Source organism: Pelecanus crispus, chromosome 1 (genome assembly GCF_030463565.1).
Source record: "Pelecanus crispus isolate bPelCri1 chromosome 1, bPelCri1.pri, whole genome shotgun sequence".
NCBI classification, from domain to species: domain Eukaryota; kingdom Metazoa; phylum Chordata; class Aves; order Pelecaniformes; family Pelecanidae; genus Pelecanus; species Pelecanus crispus.
In genome coordinates this window covers 152,530,536-152,547,987 of record NC_134643.1, presented here as the reverse complement: position 1 = coordinate 152,547,987, position 17,452 = coordinate 152,530,536, and the positions used below count along the sequence as shown (strand labels likewise).

The 17,452-nt window shown below is 39.0% G+C and overlaps 1 protein-coding gene across 1 annotated transcript in view; it reads right to left on the bottom strand.

Annotated features, from left to right (window-relative positions):
* ATP10A (ATPase phospholipid transporting 10A (putative)) overlaps positions 1–17,452 on the bottom strand; it is a 119,958-nt gene that overhangs the window by 17,096 nt on the left and 85,410 nt on the right. Inside the window, exons 8-12 of the mRNA XM_075727802.1 lie at positions 11,392–11,609; positions 9,702–9,896; positions 7,729–8,290; positions 2,079–2,182; positions 1,781–1,907 (exon numbers count right to left, since the gene is read on the bottom strand). Coding sequence (XP_075583917.1) covers positions 1,781–1,907; positions 2,079–2,182; positions 7,729–8,290; positions 9,702–9,896; positions 11,392–11,609 — 1,206 coding nt within the window. The remainder of the gene's footprint in view (positions 1–1,780; positions 1,908–2,078; positions 2,183–7,728; positions 8,291–9,701; positions 9,897–11,391; positions 11,610–17,452) is intronic.

The following is a 17,452-nucleotide window of genomic DNA, read 5'->3' as shown; positions in this document are numbered from 1 at the left end:
TCTTAAGGGTCTTAACTGTCTTTCCTCAACCAGAAGAGGCTGGGTCAGTAGAGATTTCTCCCTTTTGAAGGGGAATGACAGCAGGACTGCAGCTTGGCAACAGCACATTAGGCTGCAGACGTAAACCTTTTCCTGCCTTGTGGCTGCTCTTTGCTCTTGCAGAAAGACACTGGTTGCCAAATGAGATACAGCAGAGAATAAATCATAAATCTGTTGACCATGATGTGAAAGTAAAATGTGGCTTTTCTACACTTTCAGTGTATCTTTCTACCTATTTACAAAACACTGAGTATCTTTCCTACGCTTTCATAAATCAATTGACAGAGACAAGATTTTCAAATACTGTAGCAAAAGCCGCTCAGGACCAAGTTCAGTGTCACTACTCAGGAAATGTAAGCCCTCACTACTAGAGAATGAGGAGATGACAAACATGTAAGTTACCTGGAACAACAGGAAAAGTAAAGTAAACTTTTCTCAGCTGTTATTCCTATTGTTGTTCCTCGAAAAAAACATTTTAGCAATAGAAGTCCACCTTTAGTCTGAGCACCAGTCATGTAGGTAGAAACACACTCTTAGGGCAATGTTGGGAAAGGTATTATTATCCAAACAGTGTACAAAGGAAAAGATATTCCTTCTCCAGACTCGCTTTTTTATTCCCACAACCTGATCAAAACTGATCATTGCAAGATGCAAACCATAGCATGAGGTTCTTGGGGAATGGCTGAATGGGTAGTTTACTTATGGCTAGAGCACACTTATTTGTTTGGCAGTTCAATTTCACTTTCCCCGCCCGCCTCAGAGTGCAGCCAGAGCCAACAGGCACAACCATGGTGGGATCTTCCCGATTAATCTGGTCAGAATAGTCACCACATGCTCCCCTTTAAGTCAGAGGAGAGAAACAGACACTTCAAGGCCATGATTCATCTCATCCTAAAGCGGGTATCGAAGACAGACCAAATGAACTGCACTTTCTCTTTTTGTCTCTCCATTGGTTATATGGGGAGCCTTAGAGATCTGTAGTAGACACGTCAGAAGTTGGGTGAGGTGGATCTCTTCTCCCAGAGATGGCCATGTTGGCAATTAGTGAAGGTTTGTCATCTCCAACAGTGTTATGGCTGTCCCAGTTTCTTTGCCAGAGAAAGCAGTTGGATGCTTGGAGTACTAGTGAATTATATACATTTTAGAATCTCAGCGCTTTCAACATCTCAACTCAGCAGAGGAAGAGTATGACTTAGTTCTTGGAATACATTTTACATACACTGATTTTAACCGTATCATTATGAAGTACTGCAATCCCTTTCCACAGAATACACAGGCCCTGAGTGCATGAGCTGAACCTGATGTATATGAGAGTTGATGCCTCTCACAAATGCAGTTTATGAGCTTTGCTTTATGAGTGTCTCTGATGCCCCTGGAGTCATGGAAGCCTCTGACATGTTGAAATGGCACTAAGCTAACGAAATTCTGCAGACAGTTTGGGCCAAGTCCTCCTCCTGTTTAGAGCAGCAGTTCCCATTTATGATATTGTGTCAAATTAATCTCTGGTATTACTCCACTCACTTCACTAGTGATAAAATGATGGCAGGAGCAAGGAAAACAGGGTATGTCTGTTATGTTAATTATATCCCATTCCTTTGTGGTGCTGCACATGACAGCCACGACAAAGTCCAAAAGAAGCCAATTTCTGTACTGTCAGAAACCATTTAAGGGAAAGAATGGATTTCATAGCCAAGCTTTCAGAATTTTTAACACATTTTATGTCCAGCTCTCACTTTATTACCTAGCAGATGCAGATTCTTCTCTATCCGTAGTGCTGACTGAAACAGAAGTTCTTCACGATTTTCAATAGAGGATTCTGCTTCTAAATGACTTTTTAACCAACAGGCATACTCTTCCTTGCTGAGAACCTATTAAAAAGAGTATGTCAGGGCACAGTCAATGTGATGCAGAGGCATTCATACTTTACAGAATAAAATGAAAAAGAAGTTATGAATCAAGAACAATAAATTAATAAATGCCTTCAGTAATCTTTGTCAAGACTCTCCTTAAAAGCAAACTAAGAGTCTGCATTTACTTACTCTTTTTGCAATACAGAGGGTCCGCAGCCCATCTACAGCATACAGATTAAGGTAATTCTGGGTTTTGCTTTGGATTTTTTTTTGATGTTTGCCCCGAGGGTCATCTAGATAAGAATAAAAAAAGAAATTACTGATTGAAAAATAACAGCAACTGAATGGCCTCAGAGAATAAAAACTTGTCTACAGTACTCACTGTACCGGCACTTTATAATGGATACTTTCAAAGAGATGCTGATGTCTCCTGGGAAACTCAAGTAAAACATTCCATTTAGAAAAAAAAGACTTCTCTTTTTGTTCTATCTTTTCTGTCTTCTCTCTTCAAAAGTCATTGTGAATGTGTGTTAGAAAGACCTTCTTTTTCTTACTTCTTAAGTATTTGTTTGGCCTGAATACTTTAAGAAATCATGATAATCTTCACAGCAAACAATAACGTCAGAAAGAGAAGTATGATTTCAAATACACTACTAGCAAATGCTTCTCCACATCTCATCATGTGCAGAAAAATGACACTTACTTACAAATAGCACTTAGTTTTCCGCCAAGGTTAGTATCTCAAAAGAACCAGAAACAGTGTTCTGTTTTGTGTACCTAAGTGTATGAAGGTACTTCTGTTACTGCTGTACTGATACTACCTATCAGACTGAGTAGATGCAAGAAGTTCTGGGCATAACTGTGATTTCATTTAGAAGAGAATTTACACTTCTGTAGATGTCACAGCTAGCTTCTACCTTGAATGCAGCAGCACAGCTTCCACTTAGCTTTACTTTTCACTTAAAGCCATGTGTAAGAACTCAAACTCAGGACTGAGCATCTGTTTCTTTTCTCTCTTTAGCTGGGATTGGTTCAATGTGCTCACACTGTGATCAAAAAAAGGAGTAATAAATATGATGGCAACATATTTTGTTCCATCTCATTACCTGAAATGATGTCTTCAAAAGTTAAAAACAGGTGATATGCATCTTTTTTATCATCTAGGATCAAGACAGGTTCATGTACAATGTACTGTAGTAGCAATCTTAAATAATATGAATCGCAGGGTTAGTACTAAAGTAAATGTACAAGAAAGTAAGTTTTTGGATTGGAACCATTCAGTGAAAATGACCGGTACCTTATGGCACTATTCCTATTCCCTGATGTCATATATATTTTTTTTAAAGTCTGTATGTTTTTTGGGGCTGTAGAATCATTTCAGGATTATAATTTTGTAATTGGAGCTGTTCCTTAATACAGTGTTTGCGTTACTGGTACTTGCACAGTAACCAGAGTCAGGCGAACGCCACTCATCATCAGAAGTCTGAGCACCTGAAGACACCTACTACATATGATCTCAGTTCACCACTGGATGTGCTCACCTCTCTCAACTGACCATACTGAGAACCTACGGGCACTATACCCTTATATTAAGCACTTAATACATGTATCTAAATTAGATGACACAAACATCTTACTGTTTATACTTTTTGGTGCCCATTTTCCCAGTGTGCACTCATACCCAATTTGATCTTGCTATGTGTGACCATGTATATATACGTCTATCTATCTGTCTATAAACTTACATAGCATTCAGAACTTCCATATTTATACAGCAGCACAGTGTCTAACTGGGCGTTCAGAGGCTCCACCACAAACACATACAAGTATTGATGTTGTAGGAAGGAAGGAGCTGTGAGCTTGGAATCACAATATTCTGGTTTTTGTTCCTGTTATCTCAACCATGTGTCAGCACATTTTACTCACTGTATAGCTATTTTCTCACCTTTAAAGACTGTCCTATCCTCTCCAGGTCTGTAAGGCTGGGAGTGTACACACCCAGCTGTTCTAAGGGACTCCATGAAGCCTGTGGTATTTCATGCATACCTTAATTTCAGTTCCATCTCTGATTAAGGTCGTGTGGTGAATAGTGGTAGGAATATTCTGCTGGGCTTGTCCATCTATCTAGTAGTGCTACCTATGCTATCACTATTGATTTTCTCAAAAGGACAATACAGATATATTATTCCGGAAGAACATCCCTACACATATTATTTGCAATTGGAAAGCCCTTTCTTACACTATACCTTGTGGCTCTGACACACACACCACCAGGTTCCTTCAGAAGCTATTAAAAGGAGCTCACAACTAGATTCAGCTGCAACATGAAGTGGAAATACGCGTATCCTGAACTGGCAGCCTAACACAGTCTCATTTAGCTTCTTTTCTATTTGTGCATGATAATCTTTTTGGCATATGTGACTTGGCTGTGTAATATAAGAATTTTTTTTTTTCTGGGAGAAGTACTGCAGCAAACCTTCTTGGAAGCTTCTTGTATTAGTGAGTCAGCTTTTTTAACTTTAGAAGAATAAAGTAGGCAAGCATTCTTCCTAATTTACTGTGATACATTACTATTCTAGAGAGAAATGCTATATTTTTTGCATATCCCACATGAAATTGTCTTACGGGAGTGGCTATTTCAGTCACTGATTTCAGATGGTGCAAACTTGAATAGGTGCTTAAACACATCAAAAGTTGTTTCTATCCCTTTAAGGTTAAGTGGTGTTAATCACTTCAGATCTGTCTGAACACCATGGGTGCTAACGCAGTGATTGTAATGTCAAATGCTTACACCACCTTCAATGAACAAAGACAGTAATTCTCTACAAGTAGAGACGCACACACCATTTTCTGTGCAAATTCTCAATTCCAGAGTGGAAGACTGCATGTCCCTCCTCCACCAGCATACCAATGACAGCTAAACCCCCTTCTAGCTCTTCATGTGCCTCATCAGTCCTACCCTGAGATTCATCTTGTGCTCAGAAGTTAGAAGGGGTGGGGGAGAAGGAATCTCTTGAAGACAAAATGCAGTTGTGGAGATTCTTTTTAGCTGGCATGCAGTGTCAATGCTGAGAAGTGTGACCACATGCACCACGTCAGTGAAAACCAGCAAATAAGTCGTCTCCAGAAGAATGGTGATAGAACTAGTAGTGTTCTGGTTGCTTCATTTCCCTCCATAATCGCAAGCTGCAGAAAGCCAGCCCAGTCATTATTTTCTCAATGACTTATGTTCACAGTTCCTGTGCAAGTTGGGTATTGAGTCAAACAGTAACTTTCTTATTTATGAACATGGTGACTGTTGAGATAAAGTAAAAACAATACACTCTTGGGAATCATTTCAAGGCTTTTGGAAATATCTGTATGCTATCAGAAAACATCAGGTTTCACAGTCTCAACTAGATATACAGGCAGAGCAAATGGAGTTAATTCAGAATCTTTTTAAGTTTTGAAGCTTAAAGTTGATTTCTGATTTTCTATAAGACACAACTGAAGCTACAACATAATACTTTTGCTTCTGATTTGGGGCTGTTCCTCATGTCTTGTTTTAAAATACTCTTCCTCCCAAACAGGGACCTTTGTGTCTGATAGGACCCAGTCATGCCATGTGATGTTTGAGTTGGGAGATTATGGACCCAGTGTTGCCTTGGTCCTTCAGTCTAAGGGCACAAGTACCACAAAGTCTCAAGATGCACGCTTGACTGGTGTACAATTTACATGTCCCTGAGGCACTAAGACAGCAAAGAGTGAGCACTGGGATTATCTGTTATGTCGATTCACTTATTGGTCAATTCCTTGAAATGATAAACGCCTGAATTCTCGTAGCATTACATCTCCTCTCACACTCACATTCCACCACCACCAGAGAACAGGACCCCGCAATATAGATAATAGCCACAGCATAAATCTTCTGAGGCTCCCTCTACCTGGGGAATACCTCCCCATAATGGCAAAGAGATGCCATTCCCTCAGGAACTGACAACATGTCCACTGACATTACGATACTGCAGGCAGAAACTGTGAATTCAGTTCCAGGAGTGAAGCTGCTCAAGAGAAATGTCAAACGTTTTTCAGACAGATCCGCTGAAATGTACAGAATTATTGAAGCCAGCAGTGGCTTAGAGGGCTATAAAACAAGGGAAACTGCTTATGAGGTTCTAGTGGCTGCACTTTACATTGCTTGCAAAAGCAAAATATACTAAAACTCATAGTTCCATTTGGGCTAAAAAAATTTAAAAAAAAAAAAGAGGCCACAATTTCAAAGCCACCTTCAATTTGCTTGCCTGTAAAGATGGTGGAATCGCTGTATTTGCCCAGCTGCAGAATATGCTCACTGCTAACATCGATCTTCAGGAACTCTGCTTCCCCTTCTCTGACATACACCACCTTTGGTAATGTCGCCATTGTTTGGTTTTCTAACTGGCCTTGCTGTTAGGACCTAGGTGGGTCCTAGATGTGCCTGAAATTTGCCTGAAAATTCCCTGATGCATTGAGTCTACTGTGAATGGGCACAGCAGCTTCAAATATAGCCTGTTATGTGGTGACAAAATAAGTAAGACTTGGCATAAAATAACCTTTCCTTTTCTTTTTAATGCTCAGTTCTCATTCTGAGAACTCATTTCCAAACATTATTTTCTATCTATGTTATTAGAAATTCTCAGTACTACAAATTCTGTTAGTACTTTGGAGGGAAACAAGTTTCCACAGATGCTCTATGTACCTTCTGTGGTATCAGATCTTTACTAGAAAATTATTTATGAATACTTTGTTGTTAGTTAAGGACAAGTTGTTCTTAATTTTTTTGGCTCAGCTTTGATTTATATGGCTGTAAACAGAAAACCAATGCCAACATTTTTCTGTATTTCATTAAAATAAAATTACACAGTATAAGCCTTTCACAATTGTTTACTCCAACTAATGTCAAAGTAACCACAAAGTCAATGCATTAGTGAAACGTGGGAAGTACCTCTAGCACTTTCGGGCTCTGTCCATTCATACTGGGGTAACCTTTAAACACTGGATTAAATTCAGTGTTGAAAATACAGTAAATTAGATACAAACTGATTCATGCAAAATGAAACCTGTGTGTCTCCTCTAACTTCTGAAAGCGCACATGGTTCTTCTTGAATCCAACCGATAACAATTAGCAGCTATTTAAAATTGTCCCTGTTTCTTGCGATATCTGGGTGCTGGAGAAGTACTGCATGATTTAGGGAAGTACTCCGTGTTCACAGCTACATGTCTATTCCCTACTAGTCAACTACATATTTGAAGCCAAGATTTCTTGTCTGAATAGCATCTCTCCTTCTTTGCCACAACCTTTCTGGGTTGGTGGCTGATTGATTCACAGTGCCCTTTAGCGTCATAGTCAAACCAGCATAAATGTGCTGATTTATGCAAACATATTGCAGCAAAAGGACATAAATATTCACAAATTAAAAAGAGAGGGGAGCAGCAATAGGAAGTGCTTGGGTTTCATATAAAATACGCAAATAGCCAAGCACTGCAAGGCAGGTTTTCCTGAAGAAATGTTAAATTGCTTTGGCAGTTTCAAGAAATTCCTTCAAAATAAAGTTTGCTAGTAGAAGATCTTGTACAGAAATTAATTTAACTCATTCTTGTAAGGTGAGGAACCAGTAATTTGTTAGAGAAAATTGGCTATAATAAGAAAGTATTATAAAAGAAGAGAGATGTCTGCCATTCTACCATTCTCTATATTCACAACAAAAGCAGGCAGGTCTACTTGCTAGAGAAAGCAATAAGATATGATGAGTTTTTCAGCAGTTAACCAGAACCGCCTCCCTCCCACCCCTACTCCCACAAAGGTAAGTACAAGGTGTACCTGAAGAGCAGGGTAGAAGAAGATCCATAATAACTGAATCTGCTCCTTTAGTGTAAACATTTATTTCATCTGTGAGAGGATGTCTGACCACTACTGACATCCTCTTCCTGACGGAATCAAAGCCCAATGTATGTAACACTTCAAAGCTCAATGTTCCCAGGTGAGGTAGCTCCACTGATACCTGGTCAGACAGCCTTCCAACCAGAGAACAGTTATATGCCCTTGCTGCATAGACGAGAGCAGCTTCATCTGGACTCTCTGCTTCATAACGGAGTTCTCCTTCCTCAGGTCCACTCCCCACAGCTGTCCGGCTTTGCTGGGAGCTGTAGCCATTGTTATTCATCTGTGCAGAGTATGCCAGCTTCTCTTCCAGTTTTAATAAAGTGCTATCCGTAGATGTAGATGAAAGCACACTTAAACCAAATCTGTTCATTGATTTGCTTGTAGCTAGACTAGATGAACTGCTGCTGTTAGATCCAGAGGTCAAGCGACTTGGAGTGAATCTTCGTATGAAGTCTTCTATGGTTTTTACTGGAGATTTTAGTTCAAATCGATCCCTAACCTTGAGAAGTAAAAAACAAACCAATGAACAAAAACTGAAGAAAAGCTGTACAAGAATTCTGATATTGATATTCAGTGTAAGGAGCTCCAACTAAAAAGGAGAATTTCTGAGAACAAAAAGTAATGGAATTTGTATTTTGAGAAAGGAAAGTAAATGGACAAAAGTGATTCAACAGCAAAAAACTTACTAGAACTTCAGAATTGTGCCACTGTGTGAAAGCACGTATGTTTGTATTAAAAACATTTTTTCTTCTTTCACCTCCTCAAATATGACTAATGGATAGACTACCAATGTTGCACCACCACCAGTAGTGCATACTAAAAACTATTGTTAGTAGGAAACATTGGCATTCTTTGTGCATATTCAGTAAAGGCAGTAAAAAAAAAGTTAATGGAAGAGTTTTCTATTCGGAAGTATGGTATCAGGAAAGTTTTATGAGAATATGCCAATACTGACAACATTCTCAACAGGAACATGTTGAAATAAATAATTTCCGCTGTCTTCTCTTTCAACATCAAAGCATTTTGCTTCACTTTTATCACTCATCTCTGTTTATGTAAATCGTTTTTACAGACACAATATTGTTAATAGTAATAGCATAATCATAGTAATACATATTAATTTATTGTATAAGAGTGTAGCATTCCTGAAACAGCAGAACTGAGCATTCTCCAAATGTTTCCGTGGCACAAACCCATGTCGTTTTGCAGACTAGTTCACTTTTTATTCCAATCTGGAATAGAAACAACTCTCAGAATTTTCTTCAGGATGGAAATTCCAGCTGCTGGCTAGCTTTAATACTACATTCCATTATATTTTTGTCTTACAGATCATCTTGGGATTGCGTTTTTGAAATTCTCATTCATCAATGACACTGGCTTAGGCTGATTTAAGCAGTAATGATCATTATTTCTCATAATGGATGCATCTTTTACAAAATTTGAACGTTTTAAGTGATGTTTTTCAAGTATATTCTCTTTCTAAACTTTTTAAAAATACTCAGCCTTTTCTTAATTTAACCCATATGTACAAAATATTCACAGACAGCTTATATTCTTTTCTGGGAAGTCTTGCACATTTACAAATCAGTTTACACACATACTTACACGCATACTTACACTTACCAAATTAATAAGTTACAGTACAAGAAATTGGGAAAGTTTCAAAAGTATCTTGAAATTGTTGATGAAAGCATATCTTACCTTGCAGGTAAGTGGAACAGCTGACACACTCAATTTAACTAACGCTTAACTAAACCCGCTCGATCACATAGTGATTCTATGAGTTGCCTCACAACTAGTTCTAGTTGTTTCTCTCTCGAACAGGAGGCTTTCATTTCCCCAATTCACAAGATAAATTAGTATCGATGCAGAAGAGGCTTAAACTCTCTTTTGCTGTTTCTTTAACCCACCTTTTGTCGGGGCTGATTTGGTGCAGTAACCACAACTGTATTACATATAGTCAAAGCGATGAAGAAGTCAAAAATGTCACATAGTTCTGGACTCAGATGGGATAATGGCTGTTCGTGGCTCCTCATGACCTCCAGATGCTTTGCACATTCATTCACCTTTTCTAACAATCTTGGGTCAGGTGTGATGTCCTTCTCCTAGTAATAAATAGGAGCGATTACTATCTGTGATTCTGCAAATTTCCAAAGCAGCAACAAGCAATCAAAGCATCCAAAACAGTGTCAATATCAACAGTTTTATGGTGGCCTTACACCAGAGTGGAGGTGCAGAGGACTGTAAGACACCCATTCTAGACAATAAACAGTTAACAATGAGCCTACCAACAGAAATGGAAATGTGAGTAGCTGTGTTATCAACTTTTTCACTACAGATAATTATAGTGGCAATATTCATCTAGTTTGGGGATAGTGGATAGGAGAAGAGTTACATACTAATATTCCTCCCTCTCCCCTGTCTAATTCAAGATATTTATTATCTATTACTAAGGGGTGGTACACTACAGAGACCAAAAGAGTGAAAAAATTAGACAGCAATGACATTCAAAGCTCAGCCTTACATCAGCACAATAACATGAAACCATCTTGGACTGTTTGTTAGAGAACCATTCACACATTTGAAGGTAATTCATGTGGTTTTTTTACATTGAAACACAGAGCACTTTCCACTATTTCATCAGCACTTTGCACTTATTTAATCTATTTCTTGTCAGAGCAACTCCAGTATTTCTTAAGATAGGAGGATGCAAGGATACAAAAGATTAAAAGATAAACCTATCTAAGGCTCTTTCTTCAGTAGAATTTTATCTGCTGATACTCAGCAGCTGATGAATCTGTGCAACCACAGAACCCTGTGTGAAAATACTGCTGCTTGGCATTGTACCAAAAGAGCTTACTCTTGACTGAAATCAAGCAGTTTCACCAGTGCAAACAGCATCTTTCTGTGTCTATATTTGTAATTTGTTTTAAGGGTGAATTTGTGTCAACAGTGCAACAATGCAAAATCCCTAGACAGACAAGACTTGGCTTCTCTGCTCTCTTATTACCATCCAGCTCATGTAAAACTTCCACGGAATTACAATAGTATAAAATAAATTAAACAAAGCCAGGTTTTAAGGACATAAATTCACCAACATTTTGAAATGTAATGTTTTTATTCTTTTAAAATAGAACACATGCAATCCACTGATAGCCTTGAATCACACTAAAAATTATGCTTTGGTGTATGTTAACAGTGTCTAAGAATTGGAATACACAGTGTCCAGCCCAGAATTTGTTAGTTTTAAAATCCTTTGACAAAATAGAAAAGAAGATGCATATGCAATTAGAATTCTTGACCTCAAACCTTATGCTACTCTCAGCTTCTGTAGATAAAGGGAAGGCATACATTTTCTTTTCAAAATCCAGGTATAACTAAAACAAAGGTTTCAGATTGTCTTTAGCTTGTTCCCACAGAGAAGGTATTTAGATAAAATCTTTGGTTTTGTACCAACAGCTGTGACTACAGAAGAAAAAATGCCAAGATAAAATCTATAAGAGGTACACAATGTGCTACAGATTTCTTTACCTTTCCCTTTTCAGGACATTGTTCTATTAAAACATACAGGGCACTGTGCATTTAGTTCTCATGACTTACCATTGGGCTACTGAACGCAGTATGCTTCGAGAGTATGCTTGCTCTTTTTGCTTCAGCTCTGCTACCTGTGCGCCGGTGGGTTTTGGTGCTCTGGCTTCTGTGGATTACTTTGATGCTCTGATGGCTGCAGATACTATCACGCTGGGATAGAGTTCCTCCTTTTGGGATTGCCTCATCTTCCTCAGAATCAGGTTCTTGGTACATTGCTAAGCGTTTGGCTATCAGTAAAAATACAGAGGAAGAAATGTTGCGTTATGTTAAATGTGGCTGAGAAAGAGGGAGAGGGATATGGTGACTTTGTTCAAGTGATCTGATTTTAATATTATACTGTGCTTTCACGGTAAGAATGAATGATTCCATTATCAGGGGATAACAAAGTTTAGTCTTAACTGAATGGTAGTATCTAACAGAGGATGCAGATAACATAATTAGAAATGTAATGCAATACACTGCTGCCCTCATCATCACACTCTCTCTGAAAGACAGTTAAGACTCTGTGGTAACTCACTGCATTCCTGAAGACTATTCCACAGCTCAGCCTGATGAAATCAACCAAATAATTTTGTCTTCACTTGCAGTCTGAGAAGGAAATAAACAATCCAGAAAATTTTCTTGTCCTTTCCAACAGAATAAAGAAATTTCACAGAAAGTATTTTCCAGCAAAAATGTCGCATCTACCCAGTACTAGTTAACTGACATCTGAAATGTCCTCAGAACGACACACCTACAGAGCACTACTGCCCTTATTTTATATACAGAGATGAGGTACAACAGTGTAAAAGCCTTGCTCCAAGTCAGGGCAATCTGCTGCAGAGTGGAGACATGAACCCAGATTCCTGACTCCTAGCCTAGTGCTAAAACCACCCTGGTGTCCATCCCTTCCTCTCTGAACAGCATGATAGGCAGGACAATGCAGCACACAGCATCGAAACCAGGGTACCCTCATCGCCTGCAACACTTGTTTCTATCACAATTTGCTGCAGTGAGCATACCTAGTGTACACAAAATGAAAGAATTTTTCCAAATAATACATTTTAGATGAATGCTTTCCCAGTCAAGAATCCAGCTACAACAGTAAACGTTAGAAACCAATCCTGGCAGTCTGATATACAGAAGTTAAAAAGGAAACAGAAAGAAGAGGTGTGAAACAGCTGTGGAATCCAGCCCCTCTAATGACAGGCTTCGTTTAGCTCTAACTGATGTATAACATACTTTTCCATTCCTAAAGACCATGGGCATTTAGTAATCCGGGTTATTCATTAGGTAGGCACGTGCCACTTTAACAGGTATCTATTTATTCCTTCATTAGGTATTCATTGAAAGGCTTTTCATTATACTCTCAAAAAAAATCCACATTATCCAGATATACAGTACAAGTTACATCCTTGTGGCTCGACTTTGTTTTCCTTCTCTGGTGTAACAAATTAGATTTTCCTAATATCAAATGATAAATCACTAGCATGTAAGTTAATTATTTGGGCATTTAACAAAAAAAAAAAACCCAATCCATGAAGATTTTTCTCCCAAAATACTTCCTGAGCAAAACCTTGCGTTACATATAGTGAGTTTGGCATGGGATCACTTTTAACATAGCTAGCTTTACGATCAAAGAAAAACCCATCCTCGCCATCCGCTGCAATTTTCAAACATGTTTTAGCTGTCAGAAAGCAGTCAGAGGAGCTGAAATCAGACCACACACAGTACATGGTGATAGCTCTATCAGTACAGTATTGTACATCAGAGTGTTTTTTTCAACTCCATTTGGAACATCTACCAGTTCTGTCTGAAATGTGGGAGCTGGGAGAGCTTCCCAGTCCTGGCTGTGAATACACACCCGGTCGTTGTTCTAATTGCGTGCCTAGGTATGCAACATCCTGTGCTGCACTCTGGCTCCTGCTGGAAGAAAATTTAGGCCATGGAGGTAGAAAGGGCCCTAGTGTGTTTGGAGACATGGAAAAGAGACTGCAGGGCACACTGCAGATCACTTCTGCCCCATAGCTCGAAAACAGCCCTGCAGCCCAGGCCCTGAAGCTGATGTAGACTAACTGTGGATGACTGAGGAGTTTCTTTCATTAGCATTATTTGGTGTGATTCATGCTCCTCTGTGTTATGTAGTGGGAAAGAAGTTGAGCAAAAAGCACATTCAGCGCTGTGAGGGCAGCTGCTTATTGAGCCACACAGCTGCAAATGGAAGAGCACAGCACCCTTGCCTTCTCCTTTCAGTGCCTACCTTGTCCTTTGATTCATATGACAGAACCCAGAAGACAGCCCAAAAAATTAGGGAGGTCACCAGTCTCCTTGGCCCTTCTGTTGCATGGTAATGAGTTGCAAGGAAATACAGTTCACTTCACCTGCACAGGCTGCTTCCTGCAACTCGTTGCATGTGCTTTGGGGCAGCGCGGTTCTAACCTGTCCCACCACTCTTGCCCACTAATTCCTGCTTTCTTCTGCTCTGTAAGCCTCTATGCATCCTCCCAGTGGAAGTGCCGATCCCTATACTGTGAATTTAATTCAACTGATCATAGGTTTGTCTATATCAGAAGGAGTCTACACTGAGGGCCCAAAGTGATCTGCAGCATGTCATAAGCACTGACCCAGGCCCTTGATCAAGATGTGAGCCAGGTTGCTCACTGTTCCCCCCTAGCATCCCAGTTGCCTTCCAAAGGAAACCCAGGCATGTGAGGAACGAAGGAGCCATGTGGACGTCGTAGTGTGTCGCTTTAAGAGGATGCCTCAAGTACCAGAATGGAGTGGCACACTGAAGGACTTCTGTCCTTCTCTGCACTGGGGAAGTATCATGGAGTGCACATTTGGGGAAGTATCATGGAGTGCACATCCTGGGATGAGGCCTGTAGAGGGGAGCGCCCAGCCTGACAGTGCAAGCTCTGCCTTAATTATCTTCTGCAGGTTCCTAGTTGCATGCTGCAAAGCCCAGGTTGAAAAACCATTGCTCAAGATGACACATCAGTAAGGTTTTCTGCACTTCACCGACACTTAAGACTTATATCAATCATAAGAAGCATATTTTTGTGCCTCATCTTCACTAGGTTCTTAGCAGCAAACCCAGTCTCAAGAAGTGTTAGCATGACATGTGAACACTCAGCCTCTCTCAGAAAAAGCAGAAGAAAAGCTTGGATTTGCCATAGGGATAGTCCTCCTCCCTGTGGATGCTGGGCATTTGAATAGTAGACTGACAGAATGCTGCACTCCTCCTCGTAACAGCTAATATTCCTTGACTGGGAAAGGACTGGCTACAATTATTCTTTACAGCTTCGCAAAATGTGCCACCCAGTTGTTCCAACTCCCTTCCAAGCAGTTTTTAAAAAAAGGACATATGTTTTCTTTAATAATCATACCTAATTTCAGCTTCTGCTCTGAAAATAGATCTTGAAATACATAACTCCAAAGACCCGGGACTGATTATCATTTTATTCCATGTATAAAAACTCTATGGTTAAGCAGAGAATGCATTTCATGCAAGCTATGCTTGCATACCATATCTCTGTATTCTTCATTGCTCTTTCTTCTTTCTTACATTATATCTAAAAATATTTTGTTTATTCAACATAGCAAAAGCTGTTTCCTAATGCAGCACTCAGCTTATTTATTGGTATTATACCAATAAGCATGGTCCTTTCTAGTCTATGTACTATTAGCTATCTCTTGCTCTCTATACAGGTTTTCATTGTAGCGCATTCATTTAATTGTTCTCGCCACTGAGAAAAAAGAGAAAAAGGGAAAGCAGATACAAGACTAGAATCTCATTTAACCAAGTCAAATGTAAGTCTTTTGATACAAATGGTGTTATTTCAGTTTTATACCAAGGTAAGCTTGATAACAAAAAAACAGGCCTTAGCACCTTTCAACATTTTCTCAAGTGCAGCCTTACATATTATACAGCAAGATTAAGAAGTTTGAAGAAATAATTAAATGCAGTTCAATCGTTATGTTATGGCTAAGGTTCACAATGCTTCAGCTGTGCAAAGCGTGCTTCTTTGGGAACACGCTGTTCTCTCCACCCACTCAGCCCTCTCCGATTCAGAACCTTTTCCTGTGAACATTATAACCTGAAAGACATTGTTGTGGGATGCTTTTCAGTTTCAGCACTGAAAATTGATGGCCTTGATCTTTTGTCTGATAGAGAGTTTTTTATTAAGGGCAAAGACACAAACAACTTTGAGAAGCACGCAATGCAATTCATGAAAGTCAAATTTCACTATCCTCTAGTTCATTTTGTATTTATGGCACAAAGAAACAATAATTAACACTTATTCTGTGAGCTCTCTTCCATCTTTCAGAAGACAACAGTAAACTATAAATAAAACTCCTGTAGTAGCTGCTAAGTATTTGAAGACACATTCTTTTTTTTTTTAAAAAAAAAAAAGCCTTTTATTTCATTACTTATTGTTTTTGCTTGCTTTTGCTTGTTTTTGTTTTACCTTCCATGCTATCTGTGTTCTGCAATGAGGCATCCATTTTGCAGGCTGGCGGAGACACTGTTGCCACACAGCCAGATGTTCCACTAATTAGAAAAGTGGGATCAGGAAACCCTAAAGTACTTCCCTTCAAGCAGAATAAAACTGCAGACCGTCTAAACCAGAATAATTCAGCTGTCAGTGTGTGGGCACTAATTTCACCATGGGATTATTCCATTTTGCCCCAAACCATTTGAATAAGGCTGTTACTGAACATGAAGTAAATCTAGATGTGCAGTAATTACTCACACCACCACACCACCCCATTTCCCTATTATTTTATGAGTGCAAGCTTATTTCACTTTGAAGTGCACTCTAGTGTCTACATAGAGTCAGTTGAGAAGCTAGCATGCTATAAATTTGTAAAACTGTGCTAACATAATCTAATTTAATTTACTTTGCAAGAACTCCCCATAATGACAAATCCTGAGATTAGAAAACACCAAGATTTTCCTTCCTCTTCCCTTTTGGCATCCCCTGGGGTTTAAAATGAGTAACTTTTAAGTCCTTCATTAAGAACTCTTTACTCTACTTAGAAATGGAGATCATTCCTACTTTTCTGGAGATTTTCCAAAGCAATTGTGAGTGTAGGCATATGCTTAGAAAAAAGTATTACCTGTCTCTAAATATGAGTTATTCCGTCTTCTATAGGATTTAAAATGAGGCACTCCCAATGTACTGAGTTCTACATCTGCTGGCACTGGTTGTCTCCTCAGTTACCAATTAAAATTTTTCAAAAAGCAATAACAAATGTAAAGAGAAACTACAAACAAGCTACACAGAGTGCCTGAAGCACCCAGTCCTGCTAAAGGTTTTGATCTTTCTGGGGAAGGCCTGAATCGACTATCCTGATTTCTGAAATTGTCAAACTATAAACCTGCCAGAAGAGAAGTCCCTTTGGAATCAACAGCCACATTTATGGAAAAGGTTTTATTGATTTTTATGCCTTTTTTTTTTTTTTTTAATAAATCCAATTCTCCAACATGGCTCGAATGTGTAGTCTATGTCCTCTTGACTACATAAAAAAAGAGTAAGAAAGTTCCACTACAGAACAGCCACCCAAACTAAGAAAGAGATTTTTTTTAATATAATGCACTTTTCTAAGAAAAGTAGTTGCTGGTCAATCTTCAGCAAGAAGAAATACAGAGCAGAAAGAAACTCCTTCTTTCTCTGATTTAGTGCTTAAGAAACTTTGCTAGGCAAGAGAAAATCACTGACGTTTTCATCATCTGCCTTCACCCCCATGAACTTATTTTCTTATGTTGTCTAGAGTTTTTTTCACAGTCATTGGAAGGAAGGGGAAGGAATGCAAAGACTGAAAAATTCAGATTTTTCAGATTTGTGTGGTTGCATTCATGGAGATTCAACTCGTATTTTGTCAGAAGTTCCATATAATAAGTCACAAAAACTAGAAAAACAGAGATCACACCCCATAGGCAAGAGTGCAATTAATTCAACATTTGGAAAACAACTAGGACAAATGTCAGGCCAAGAGCGTCTAGTTGTAGCTAAACCATATAATGATTTTCAGAAGCACAGTCAGCTTTTGGGCACTTACTATCTCTGGGATTAGCAGACATACTTTG